Source organism: Macrosteles quadrilineatus, unplaced genomic scaffold (assembly GCF_028750875.1).
Source record: "Macrosteles quadrilineatus isolate MER2022 unplaced genomic scaffold, UCM_ALF_1.0 Scaffold_1__1_contigs__length_201487025, whole genome shotgun sequence".
NCBI classification, from domain to species: domain Eukaryota; kingdom Metazoa; phylum Arthropoda; class Insecta; order Hemiptera; family Cicadellidae; genus Macrosteles; species Macrosteles quadrilineatus.
The window spans coordinates 102,341,779-102,356,054 of NW_026542594.1; the positions used below are offsets into that span (position 1 = coordinate 102,341,779).

A 14,276-nucleotide genomic window follows, 5' to 3' on the forward strand; every position below is an offset into this window, starting at 1 on the left:
ACACCCAAACTTTTTATATCAGCTGTGGTGAAAGTCAATGTACTTGTTAACAAACTAATCAGCTGATTTCATTGTTGTCTGAACATGTTATTGTTTATTCAATGTAGTCAGTTCCTTTAACTTTGTACGCTTACTTTTAAAGTGTACACACAGTCTAAAAGGTAAGAGGAACTGAGGCAACCAGTTCCCATGGTCACCTTAAGCATAATTTCCCTCCTTCTCTATACAGTAGGTTAAATAGCTTTAGACTTTTAGGCTTATTGACAATAAAACAAAAAATATAGGTACTACAGCATTTACTATCCATACAATTTATCTGAGATTGAGATTATCACTGCCAGAGTTAATTTTATCACTAATACTACACTTCCTTACAATGATAATAACAAAGTTAAGCTTTGGTCAATACAATGCTATTGTAAAAATAACAGCACTTCTGCAGCAGTTTTGATTGTGTTTGTGTACTATAGAATAATTTTATTGTGTTGACCCATTGAAAACATGAAAATTCAAGCAACCGTAAGACTTTGACAAGTCCACTAGGTACTCGTAACATAAGCACGGACAACTCAGTGGAGCGTACGTTTCCACTATACTAGGCTCTGGTTACTTAGCAACTGTAGGCTACTAGCATTAGCAGAAAACTAAATATGAGTTAGAAATTTAAAAAACGTGAAAAACATCTTAAAGACTATAAATTTTACATTTAGAGTAATATTGAAAAAAGATAATCAAGAAACTATAAAAACTTTGTCCTTACATTTTTAATCAAAAACATTTAACCTAAACACAAAAATAATAATAATAATAATGGGTGATTGATTTAACACACAAATATTTACGCTTTTAAAAGAAAACTTAAAAAAAAAACATTAATAAACACTTTGGACTACTAGCTCACAGCTGCATAACAAAGAGGCATTAGGAAGATGTATACTGTCGGGGGGAAAAGTTTAGATACCAAAGTTTGGAGATCTACAGTAAAGTAATCAAACTACTTAAAAAAATACGGAGTATACAAATTTCTTTTTCATCCTTCTGGATTCGAAATAGCCCATTTACATACAGCTGAGATCCTTGAAAATCGTCAATTTTCATACAACAAAAACAAATAGCGATCAGATGACTTTTCCTGAAATAAATACAGTATTACTTTCGCTACACAAACAATACTTTGCCTGACACCAACAAAGTTACAACGAATAGATTACGAAATATCAGATGATTTTTAAAGTTTGATGGAGTAGTTTTTTTCATCGTCATAATAAGTACCTATCGTTCAATACTCGTCAGGAAAGTCCCATTTCGGGGTTCGATAGTGTTTCAACTCGCGTGTAAAACACTATCTCGCCCCGAAATGAGTCACTTTTGTGACTAGTAGTGAAATATACTATTGTTTGATTCTGTATGTACTCTTGTGAAAACAAATATTTTTTAGCTAATTTATAAATTTTGTTGGGTGGAGTGGGGTAAGTGGGGTCACGGGGCAAGTGAAGCCAGTGGCTACCTCGGCCTTATAAGTGGTAAATTAAACAAAAATACACCAAATTATGTTTATTTGGACCTTTATCTAATATATTCAACATTAACATTGAGTGTAACTGGACAAAAACTAATTTTTTTTACTTTATAAAATAAACCTTGCGTTTTGTTGCCAAATGGAAGTGCACGGGTCAAAGTTTGCAAAATTATTACCACTATATGGAAAGTCCTAAACTCAAAGTTGTGAGTGTTTCTAGTAGTTTTTTATGTGTAGATTAAGCCTGTGTAACCCACTTTGCTCAAAAATGCTTGGTAAAAAAAATAAAGCCGTGGCCTCACTTACCCTGGCAATTTTTGATGTGGGGCAAGTGCAGCCACAGCCTCCGGGGTAAGAGCAGCCAGTAAAAATTGTTTTTATCTGTACTCTTTACAATTACAATTGTTTTATTTGTGACATTAACCATTAAGTTTATTTAACAAAGACAGTAAGGTGTTTTTTAGTTGAAATGTGACTTTCAGTTGATTTTTAGACAAAACATACGTTCCAAGTGTGAAATTTAGGATTACGGTACACATTTTTTTTTATTAGGCTACAAAAACATTGTAAGGCCTAACATGTAAGTTTTAATAATTAACAGCAACAAGGAGTTTTTAGCGAAAAATAGATCTAGCTTAGTGATTTTAAGTGGCTTTTTAGTTGAATAATAATAGGGCTACAACCATGAGACTGGCGTTCCAAGTGTAGAATTTTGTTAACACAATGTAAACAATTAATAAAATGTAATAAAAAAATCATGTTTGTGCATAAAATGTATAACAAACCATGCAGAAGAGGCCAGAAAATAATACTTATCATGAAAGTACAACAATTAGGTGTTATTTTATTAGTTATAAGAAAAAGTAATATCTTTGAATTTTTTTAGATTTTCACGTTGCCGTGGTTTTGATCACAAAAAAGTTTGTAACTCATGAAAAAATAAAGATATCTCAATGATTTAAAAATTGCCAAACTCAGTGAAAAATGGGCTATAAGCCACTTGCCCCCATGTCTCTCTATGTGTGTCTTAAAGGGGAAATCCAGGCCCTGGCTGCACTTACCCCGAACACCTGGGAAAGTGCAGCCACTGAACATAGTCTAAAAAAAAATTTTCTACTGGACAAAAGGTTAAAGGAATTCTAAAATCGATTATATCACTAGATAGCCAGTAAAGTAGAGATAAGGCATGCCAAGTTTCATTGAATAATATTAAATAATAACTTGGTAAATTGAGCTCAAAGTCAAACTATGAAAAAAAGTGGCCCCACTTACCCCACTTCACCCCTATATTTAGTTAACATTGTGCAAATTTTCATGCTCATAAGTTGGTTTTTGAAACTAAAACTAGGTATTTTAGGCCCCTACCATTCGATTGTCATACAAAATTTTATAAAGTGGCTAAGATTAATTATAATGAGAAATTTGTTAGCAGTTCAAGGAATACATGTAAGGCTGCTTGGCAAATAGTAAAATCAGAAAGTGGGGATTTTTTCAAACATAATAATACCGTTCCACCTTTTTCAGCAGATGATTTTAATAACCATTACATAGATGTTGGAAAAAAGGTGGTAGAGAAGGCTCATGTTGAGCAAGGTAGGAGTTTGGATTTCTCTAATTTTCTCAATAATGCTAATCGTTCTAGAAATAAATTTTCGTGGAAATTGGTAACAGAGAATGACATGAAAAAAATAATAAGATCTCTTAATCCATCAAACAGTGAAGATGCTTACGGTTTTTCAAACAAAATTGTAAAATTCATAGCTCCTTACATTATGGAACCACTGATTCATCTTGTTAATATGGTGTTTTCTACTTCAACCTTTCCAAATTGCTTAAAAATTAGTAAAACAATCCCTCTTTATAAGAAGGGAGATAAATTTCTTATTTCAAATTATAGACCAATTTCAATGGTTCCAGTGTTATCAATATTAGTTGAATCCTGTGCTAAAGCCCAGATCTTTGATTTTCTTAACTTAAATAATATTTTAAACAATAACCAATTTGGTTTCAGACCGGGTCGTTCAACTACTTTGGCTATAGAATCGGTGGTGTCTGATGGATAGTTTTGAATCTGGTGGTTATCTTAGTGTGGCACTTTTAGACCTCAGTAAGGCCTTCGATTCGGTCTTACATACAATTCTTTTGCAGAAATTAGAATTTTATGGAATAATGGAGCACGAACTAAATTTTTTTAAATCATACCTCTGTGGAAGACTACAATTTGTCAATTTAGGAAAAGATAGGTCAAATTTTAAGGAGGTCCTTGCTGGGGTTCCTCAAGGGTCGGTACTGGGTCCGGTTTTGTTTATTCTCTATATTAATGATTTGCCAAACTCCATACCTTGCAAAACAATTTTATATGCTGACGACACAACCTTCATCTCATCAGCTGACAACTTTTACTCTGCAAACCAAAGTATAGAAAACGCCATTAAATTGGGTAAACTATGGTTTGAAAGTAATTTTCTGGAAATAAATCATGATAAAACAGAAAAAATTTGTTTTACTTTGCGTAATCTTGAAGCAGACAATGCAGTTTCTGTCAAACTACTCGGAATATCCATAGACTCTAAACTCACTGGGAAATACATATTAATAATATCATTTCAAAATTGTCAAGAGTATGTTGTTTGATAAGAAAACTTAAAAATTGTGTTTCTAAACCAACACTTCTAATTGTTTACCACAGTTTATTTCACTCACACTTGCTGTATGGCAATATACTGTGGGGTAATAGCTCAGGAGCTCACCGGGTTTTTACATGGCAAAAGAAAGCTCTCAGAATTATGTTTGAAATTCCCGATAGGGTTAGTTGCAAAGCATTTTTTGCTGAAAATAAAATCATGACACTCTCTAATATTTTCATTTTTTACAATTTAGTTTCCGTTAAAGAGAATCTGAATAAATTTGTTCCTTGCAACTCAATCCATGGGTATATCACCAGACAATCAAAAGATTTATATATTCCTCAAGCCAGGCTATCAAAATTTATCAAAAGTTATAAATATTTGCAAATAAAACTATTTAATAAACTTCCAATATATTTTAGAAATCAGGAAAGTATTCATTTGTATAGGTCAAAATTATCAGATTGGCTTACAAGTCGTGCTTTTTATTCAGTTGAGGAGTTTTTACAGAATGTAGATTTTTCAACGCTTAAATGTGAGGCCAAGCAGTCTTGATGATTCTTTGTTTGTGTTATGGTCTTTTCCCTGTTAATTTCAAAGTTTTTATTATTGCTGATGCTTTTATCCTTTTAAGATTCTTTTAACTTTATTTTAACATTTTCTGTAGAATATTTAATATTTTATATAACATATGTAACAAAACATGTTGACCTTGTCTATTGTAATGTTTATATTACCAAACGACAATAAAGATATATTATTATTAGTAGGATTATTATTATAAACGAGCTAAAAATACTTATTTTTTACAGGAAAATATGTAGGGTGGAATAAAACAAAGGAAATTTTGATATAGGCCCACTCCATTTTTTGTCTATGTAGAGCTTCATACTCGAGTGGATTTTAAGCTTTTCCCCCAAGCAGTAGGAGCTTTTTATAGCGTATTTAACAATAGGGAAAAACTATGAATATTTGATTAAAAAACACCTATAGCGAATTTCACATATAGGAAATAAGTTATTATCGTAGTACTCATGGTAAGACCTGGACCTAGGACCGATTTAATTTTTCATTTTGAGGTCCCTAGAGGCAAAAAACACCATTCGTTCAAATTTATATATATATATATTTATTTATTTATATATATATATATATATTTAGCCAATATATGTGTGTGTCCGTTAGCGCGATAACTCGAGCAAAAATTATCCGATTTTGATGAAATTTGGTACAAATGTGTATATGTAAACCTTCGTTTGGGCCTATTCGAACAAGTTTGCGATCCAGCATAATCGGACCATGGGAACAGGGGTTTATGAGGGGTTTTATGGGGTAAAAATTGGTTTTTCCCATTTTTGACCCTAAAAACAAAACATTTTGCATTTTTTAACCGTTTTGTAGAGCTTATAAAAGAAATAATTAAGTATATTGAAGCGCTGTTGTATGCCTAACGGTAATGGAGAAAATTCAAAAATAGTGTAATTTAAAATTCCTATGTTTTTCTTATGGAGAAAATGAAAATTGTTGTAGTTTACTTGTTTAGGGATATATATTGATAAAATTTGGCAAATTTATTTATTTCATCCTGTTGGTTATTCCTCCAGGAACCCATATTGACGGTTCCCGAGTAATAGTTCTTCAATATAGTTAGTAATTTTGTTGATAAGCCTAAACACGATAATTTGAACATAAGGGCATCTCTGTCTATTGTATCAAAAGCTGATGAAAAATCAATAAAAAAACAAAATAGTTTCCCCTTGTTTTCCTCTAATCTTAAGTGTCCCATACAGGTTCTAAGGTTAAAAATATTATCTATTGTTGAATACCCCCTCCTAAACCCAGCCTGAAACTAACTTATGTTAATATATTTTTTTCATGGACCCAATTAGTAAGTCTATTGTTTACTAAACCAATAAAAAGTTTTGCTATACAGTCAATAAAAGATAAACCTCGGTAATTTCCTACGCAGTTAATATCCCCCTTCTTATGCAACGGAAACACAATTGAACTTTTAAAGGATTCTGGTACTATTCCCGTTTTATAACAATTATTGTAGATTTTAAGTTATGGAGCACAAGTGTGGGGCTTTTTGGAATCCAAAACAATAGAGAACGCACAAAACTTTTTTATTAAAAAATTATTTTGTCTACCTAGAAACACTCCCAATTATGTGTTATATTTATATTGTTTCGAGAAATTGCATATTTATACATTAGCACTACATATCAAGACAAGACAGAAAATAGACTCCCACATATGCTTGCCAAACAAATTATTTCAAAAAATATTTAATTAAAATCGATTGGGTGCAAAAGAGGAATGACGATAGATTTTAATATTGATGATTTAGACGCACTCCAGACACAGCTGTTTGGTCTGGTAGAGGTAGAGTGGCGCTCATGGAAGGGGGAGTGCGAGGGGAGAGCGATTCAACGTCTTTGTACCACCAACAATATCTCTCTCTTGACCTTGAGCTCGGCGACAGACCCTTGCTCACTGATAACTTGGACATTTCCCTTATATCCTGGATTATTAAGGCCAGAGCAGGGCTACTGTCATTAAATTATCAACCTTGGATAGAGAATAAAAATTACATTTGCTCTCTATGCAATAATAGGCAAATTGAATCAGTGTTTCATTACGTAGCAGTATGCCCAATTCTAAAGAATATCAGATATTTTTGGCTAAAAGCACATTCTTTGAGTGAAGACAAATTCTTTGATTATTTAAATGGAAGGGATTGGCGGGCTTTGGGTGGTTTTTTAAGAGATGCTTGGAGTGTAAGATGGGATCTAATACAGGAGTTTAACTTTTAGACAAATGAAAAAACAAGTAATCTCAAAAATTATTGTTTCCTTGTTTGTTACTTTTGTTAACAATTTTGTTTGTAGATAGATCTTTAATGTAAAAAATGTATTTTATGTTAAGTTTATTATTTTATTTTCAGTCTTTGTCAAGGAGTTACTTTCTGTTATTTATTTAAAACATAAATTAATGTGTCAACCAAACAGACGGTTTAGTAACCATTGTTTTTGTGTGCACATAAGTATGTATCATTGTGTAATGTTCCAAATTGTACAATAAAGCACATTTTATTTCATTTCATATTTATTTCATCCTATAGGCCTACTATTGACGTATGGTCAAAAAACACTTTTTACCTTCCCCGTAGCAGCAAACCTAAGCACTCGTTAAATCTAATGTTATTTAAATAGGGAATAAATATGTCTTATTTATAGAAATATTTTAGTAAAAATGTAATCAGGCAAATTGAAATTTGCTTAGTCTGCAGGTTTGCTGCGGCGGGGGTATTTCATTTTATCGTAGCAGCAAACCTAAATACTCGTTAAATCTAATGCTATTAAGATAGGGGAAAAATTACTTATGGAAATATTTGAGTTAAAAATCTAATCAGACTTGAGTTGAAATTCGCTAAGATTACTCTGCAGATTTACTGCAGCGGGAGGGCTTAAACTTGTATGCATAGGTTTAGTCATGACAAAATTTCATAAGTTAAGTTAATCATTTGCTTCTAGAGGCATGATGTGATTTACCAACAACAATGCTGGATACTGGCATGTTCTGCTTGGCAACTTGCATCCATCCTCCAGGGGCAGCACATAGATCTACCAGAACACGGGAACGCTGCAAGAAGTTGAACTTACGATTCAGCTGGATCAACTTGAATGCAGCACGAGAACGGTAGCCTGTAAAGAAATCACTTTATTTTAAAAGGAGTAAGAACTTTCAAAATTGCATACTTCTGAGAGATAATTTGTGTGACTTAATTTAATAACTAATCGATAGAAAGTTTGTGTTTTGGATGGACTAAGTTTGGTTATTGATCAAGAAGCGATACTTTTGCAGAAATAGAAATCACGATTGAGACAAAAATCAAAGTTTTGCCTTTTAATCAGAACCAATAGGCCTAGGTCTAAGTTAGGCCTAAGTTAACTTAAAAAATAGGCCTAACACCCTGGCGAGATGTTACCTTGCAAAGCTGTGAAACGTTGTAGGTGTCATAGCTCATTTGTTGTTAAGCGCAACCAAATAATACTACCAATGTCTTGTTAAAGAAAAGGGAAGCAAGACTGAAAAAGGTTTTTATACTTGTGCCAATATAGCCTAGTAACCCCAATAGGCCTTTAGGCCTAGTGGTGGAACTGTACCCCCTAAAGTAGTAAATAAATATTTTGTTATTTTGTTACTCAAGACGAAGGTAAGTTTTCCATACATAGGCCTAAGTCATGTAGGCTATGACATAATAACCATTAAGGTGTACCCAAAAGGAGAGGGATGTCATTACACTAGCCTATGACAAGTTATTTTATTGGGTTTCAAAAGGCTATGTTTGACATTTTATTAATTTATTTTACAATAATCACATAATAAGTTATAATAACATCATATTCAGACAGGTGATTCATCATTGTTACAATATTTTCTAGTATCTATACTAAAATTAGAATAAAGTTCATACGCCAAGCCTGAACATCTACACAGCTTCCATAATATGGAATATTATATTCCTCCAATGAGTAAGATTTTAAAAGGCCTTCCCCAAAAAAAAGTTGTTTAACTCCTTTTTGAATGTAGGGTATGTATATGAATCAGTGTTTCTAATTGAAGAAGGTAATTTGTTATATATTTTTGGGCCCATGTACTGAGGAGACAAATGGAAGACTTTAAGTTTAACCATTTTAAACCACTCAAAAAAGCTTTAAACATTCCTCGATTAAGTTAGGTATTCAATCATCTACCAGATTATATTCAAGATTTACCATTACATAAATTTAAAATAGCTGTTAAGAATTTGTTATTGAAATAGGTACTGTTTTTTTACCTTTGAAATGTTTTATTAACTTAATTTACATATTGACGCAGCCTATACAGCATTGTATGATTTTTGTACATTGTTGTCTCGGAATAAAGATTGATTGATTTGATTTCATTTGAACCGGTTTTATATTGTTTTTTAAATCTACTTAGTGTAAGTTAATGAGGATGCACATGTTGATCTTCCATGAATGTGTCAAAATCACTTTTAACCATTAAAGCCAGATTAACTAAGAACTAAGGCTAAGTTAAGCTTATACAAAGTAAGAATTTTAAACCGAATGAAAAACTCTTTACAGTGAGTAATTCAAGAAACTTTGGCTAACTGCTATTTTTTGGAGGATAAAAATTTGTTCCGCTATGTGTTACTTTGCATAACTAGAAGAACCTCTAACCGTTAAACCGTAATTCTTGATGGAAGAAAAATAAGTGTAAGTTAGTAGCCTAGGCCACTATACTGATAATAATTGTGCGTCTAAATTTGTAGTATCTTGAATTAGGTACCCGAAGAACAAATGTAGCTGATCTGAGTCCCTTTGATAAATTATTAACCTGTGTTTGCCAATTTAGTTGCCAGTCTACCTATATCAATTCCCAGGTAATTGACTGAGTTTTGGGTATATGTAACTTAGGCTATATTGATGTTCGGTTTGAATTTACAACAATGTCTCTATTCTCATTATTAGCAACAGAAAAGTGATCTGTGAACCAGTACCCGAGGAGTTAAAACTCATTAGCAATTAGGCCTACTTAAGTCTTGCTTAAAATCCAATGTTTTTGTTAAAGATTAAAGCAGTGTCATCTGCATATTGAAAAGTATACATTTTTTAACATTAAATAGGCCTATGCCTAGATCATTAACATAAATTAAAAATAAACAAAGTCCAAGAATGGAACTCTAAGGAACTCCATAGGGTGTACAACTCCACTGACTTATATTTAGTTTGGCATTTCTGTACAGTATTATAATTCGGGTACAGTTTCTTTAACTGGGCTACGCTAATATTGATTAAAACTATCGAATTGAAAATATTGATTAATAATCGATAGTTTCAATCAATATTAGCGTAGCCCAGTTTATTTATTTATTTATCATACGGTAAACACCATTTTTACAATCGAAAATACATGAGGGCAAGTTACAATAAAATATACAGTTAAGAAACTGTACCCTTTAATTATTTGTTTACGGCTTTTTAAATATGAAAAATTAAGTAGGCTAAACTGCAAAGCTAGTCTGTTTAAATAGGCCTACCTGTTTCTTTGGCAAGGTGGTAGAACTTGTCTTTACGTTGTTTTCCAACTTTCGACTTTTTCCCCATTTCCACGGAGTTTGGTTTGTCTTCAGTCCTAGACTAATTTAAATATGTATAGTCCTACCTTAAGTTTAAATTTCTGGGCTTAGATTGTACATTCTACACGACAGAACAGAAAGAATTACATTAACATTCTTTTCAGAACATAAACATAACCTAGTTGCTTGGAGTTTGACTTCGGTTGAAGAAGTCGAGTCGAGACACGTGCGTTGCTTTCAGCGTTTCAGCAGTTTCAAATGGTTTCAGCCAGCAGGCAGCATTCAGCAATCAGCAATCCATCCATGTCCAGCTTTAGTTTTTTTTCTTGCCGATAAGGTGGTCTGGGTATTTTTACCCATGACACCTCAGTGTTCTCTGTGGTTGTCCATGTGTAAACACAATCTTATTTTCCAGATAAGTCAATAGGGCGGCCGTGCAATAGGTGAATAAATTATTGTTTGTTAGTAAAAAAAATAGATGTGGTATATCGTAGTGCATGTTGTTTTTGTTAATTAAAAGTGGGATTCGGGATTCTAAAGATTTTGACGCATTTCATGAAATGGAAGGTTAAGGGTCCGCTCTACCTGCACGGCAAAATCGCATTTATTTATCATACGGTAAACACCATTTTTACAATCGATAATACATGAGGGCAATACAATAAAATATTTATAAATATATATAAGTCAGATTCAGATTCATCTTGCTGAAAAAAAAGATTGCTAACATGAAAAAATGACACCAACAGAATTGTCCAAAAATGCTTTAACAAAAATTGGATCATGCGTATTATAAATCCTAGTTAACAAGCATAAACATTTTTAGAGAAAAATACGATTACCAAAACTAGATAACAATTGATAAATATTTCAATATAATAACAATAACAAGCAAAAATATAAATATATTTGACAGACAAGACAAAAAAAAAGAGAAAAATGACAATAATTAATAACAGTGACGTAAACTAAGTGAAAAATTTTAACAGTGCAATACAAATTTATCTGAATGTGCAAACAACAAACAAGGTGCAAATTCCGGACAGTGATCTCAGGACAATTTCTCATCAACAAAATAACAATAACAATAACAACTTAAACTATGATATTTTTTATGGCTTTCAGTTTGCAGGTGAACACGTCAACATGTTGGCATGCTTGATTTCCAATTCTGTGGAGCCGTGGAATTGTACTGTGGAAGGCGTAGTTTGTAGAAAAAGAAGCTTTGTTGAAGAGTTGAATGTGCCTGAAGTGTCGAGGAACGTGGAAATTAATTAGGCGAAGTATTTCTGGAGCATCAACTTCGCCGTTCAACAACTTCCAGAGGAAAGACAGGTCTGCAGATTGTCTACGGTCACTCAGTCGAGGAAGGCCCATATCGATGCGAATATCTTCAATCGGCACTGTATATAATTCATGGCCCAACTTGACGCCAATAGAGCGAAGAAAGCGATTCTGAATTTTTTCTACTCTTGATATGTGGCTGATTTGATGTGGATTCCATATCAAGCTGCCATATTCCAGCACAGGCCTAACCTGAGTCATGTAAAGAGTTCTCAGAGCATTAACATCAAGTCCGTATCTACCACATCTAATGACAAAACCTAGAGCTTTAGAGGCTTTATTGCAGATTGTATTTATGTGCAGATCTGGGTTTAAATCGTATGACATTAAAACTCCTAGGTCTCGTATGGCATTCTTCCGTGGCAGGATGGCATTATTCATCGTGTAGTAGAAGTCAATACGCTGCTCGGTACGGTGATAAGATACCACTGCAGACTTTGAAACATTGATATCCATGCTGTTATCCAGACACCAGTTGTCGATTGAGTGCAAACATTGTTGAAGGGTGGAACAGTCTGCCTGAGATTTTATACACTTGAAAACCTTGATATCGTCAGCAAACAGCAAGCACTGAGAGTCGATACTATCCACAACATCGTTAACAAATATATTGAAAAGAAATGGACCTAGATGAGAACCCTGGGGGACTCCAGAAACCGCAGGGAAAGGGATTGACTTGGCTCCTGCAAACTTGACAGCTAAGGTGCGGTCTTTAAGATATGATTCAAACCATCGCAAAAGGCTTCCGACTATGCCATACCCTTTTAATTTTGCCAAAAGATGGTCGTGGCTGATGCAGTCGAATGCTTTACTAAAGTCAATATAGATACAATCTAGTTGCTCCTTGGATGAATATGCTGTGATTATGTGATGTTGCAAAATAAGAAGATTAGTGTTTGTAGATCTACCCTGCATAAAACCATGCTGAGCCACACTTAACAAGCTCTTGAAGGGAAAACTAATTGCATCAAGAAGGAGACTCTCAAAGATTTTTGCGAGTGCAGGCTGAATCACAATGGGTCTATAGTTTTTTACTTCCTCTTTAGACGCAGACTTGTGTATTGGTACTACGAAGCCCATTTTAAATTCAGCAGGAAATACACCAGATGCTAAGCTGTCATTGTAAAGAACAGTTAGCTGGGGAGCAATGAGTTCGCTACAGTGTTTTAGAACGGATGGAGGTATTTCATCAGGCCCGATTCCTTTGTGAGGATCCAGTGACTTCAGTTTCTTCAAGACATCTTCAGGGGATAAGACGCAAGATGAAATGTTGAGATGAGTGTCGAATGAATACACTGGTGGTGGAGTTGAAGGTTGTCTATATACAGAAGAGAAATAGTTTGCGAATAGATTACATGTTTCAGCTGGATCAGACGCATGCTGTCCATTGAATGTATAACTGCATGCCGAGTCTCTATCACGCTTCATTTTGTTTACAAAGCTCCAGAAGATTTTTGGGTTACTAGGCACAGAAGAGTTTATATGGGCAACATAATCAGAGAAGCATTTGTCAGCAAGTATTTTGCACCTGGCTCTAGCTCTACTGAACTCCTCGTAGTCGGCGCGTAGCAATGAATATTTGTACCGAGCATGAAGTGACTTCTTGAGCACGACTAGTTTCTTCAACTCGGCATTGAACCAACATGGAAAACGTGTGGCCCCAAGTTTCTTCATAGGTGTGAACTGTAGAACTGTAGATCTGATAGTTTCCAAGAACCAGCTGAAGATACTGTCTTGCATTCCTGGGATCCTATAGTAGACTGTACCCAATTTGTTGAGGAGACTCTGATATATCATATCAAGATCACATCTGTTGAAATCAGGGACATAAAGTGTGCTTTTTTGATCGGCAAAGGTATCCACATTCAGATCGATAGATAAAGCTGGGTGGTGAATATCTTCAAGAGTTAGAATATTGTCCAATGCATGTGAGACTTTAGTAGAACTAGACGAGGAAAAGACCAGATCAAGAGTGACTCCCCTGGCATTAGTTCGCATTACAGTTCGACCGACTGCCGCTTGGCGCGCTCCTCGGCCAGGCGCGTGAGGGGAAGGGACACCGCTTCCGTGGAGAAAATTAGTTACCGTAGTGGTTGCTGGGGCCCATTTCATAATAAAATACAAACTAATATTATTAGTAAATCAGCTGATCGCCCAATGCAAATCTTATGGAAATTACAAGTTACAAGTTGTAACTTGTAACTTGTAGTTTATTATGAAATGGGCCCCTGGTTGGACTGGTACTGGTTCGATGCAGCCACGGCACACAACAAATGCTCGATTATCGCTGCGCTCAACTCTGCCACTGAAACCGTTGGCTACTCACACTGACCACTGACTATTAATTGTGCTTACAGCACCTATGAAATCTCAAACATTATAGCTTAATATCTTCCATTTAAGTATTAAGCTTGCTGATTTTACCACAAATTTTATTTACCTTCCCTTGAAAGTTAATGGATAAATAAATGTCAATGTACAAGTAAGATTTAATGTACAGGGTTAGTAAAAAGCGTGGAGACCCCCTGTTATATTTTGACGGCCCATACTAGAAAAACTAAACTCGGCACACCTTTATGGCATGTTATGAAGTACTTTTCGGGCATAACCGCCACTTGTTGTACGTCCCCGAAATGGGGGATTTTGTAGGAAGCTC

The 14,276-nt window shown here is 34.2% G+C and overlaps 1 protein-coding gene across 1 annotated transcript in view; it reads right to left on the reverse strand.

Moving 5' to 3' along the window:
* Positions 1-10,504, reverse strand: part of LOC129000478 (pre-rRNA 2'-O-ribose RNA methyltransferase FTSJ3) — a 64,896-nt gene extending 54,392 nt beyond the window's left edge. The window contains exons 1-2 of the mRNA XM_054427469.1: positions 10,238-10,504; positions 7,701-7,853 (exon numbers count right to left, since the gene is read on the reverse strand). Coding sequence (XP_054283444.1) covers positions 7,701-7,853; positions 10,238-10,304 — 220 coding nt within the window. The 5' untranslated portion in view covers positions 10,305-10,504. The remainder of the gene's footprint in view (positions 1-7,700; positions 7,854-10,237) is intronic.
* Between the last annotated feature and the right edge of the window lie 3,772 nt (positions 10,505-14,276).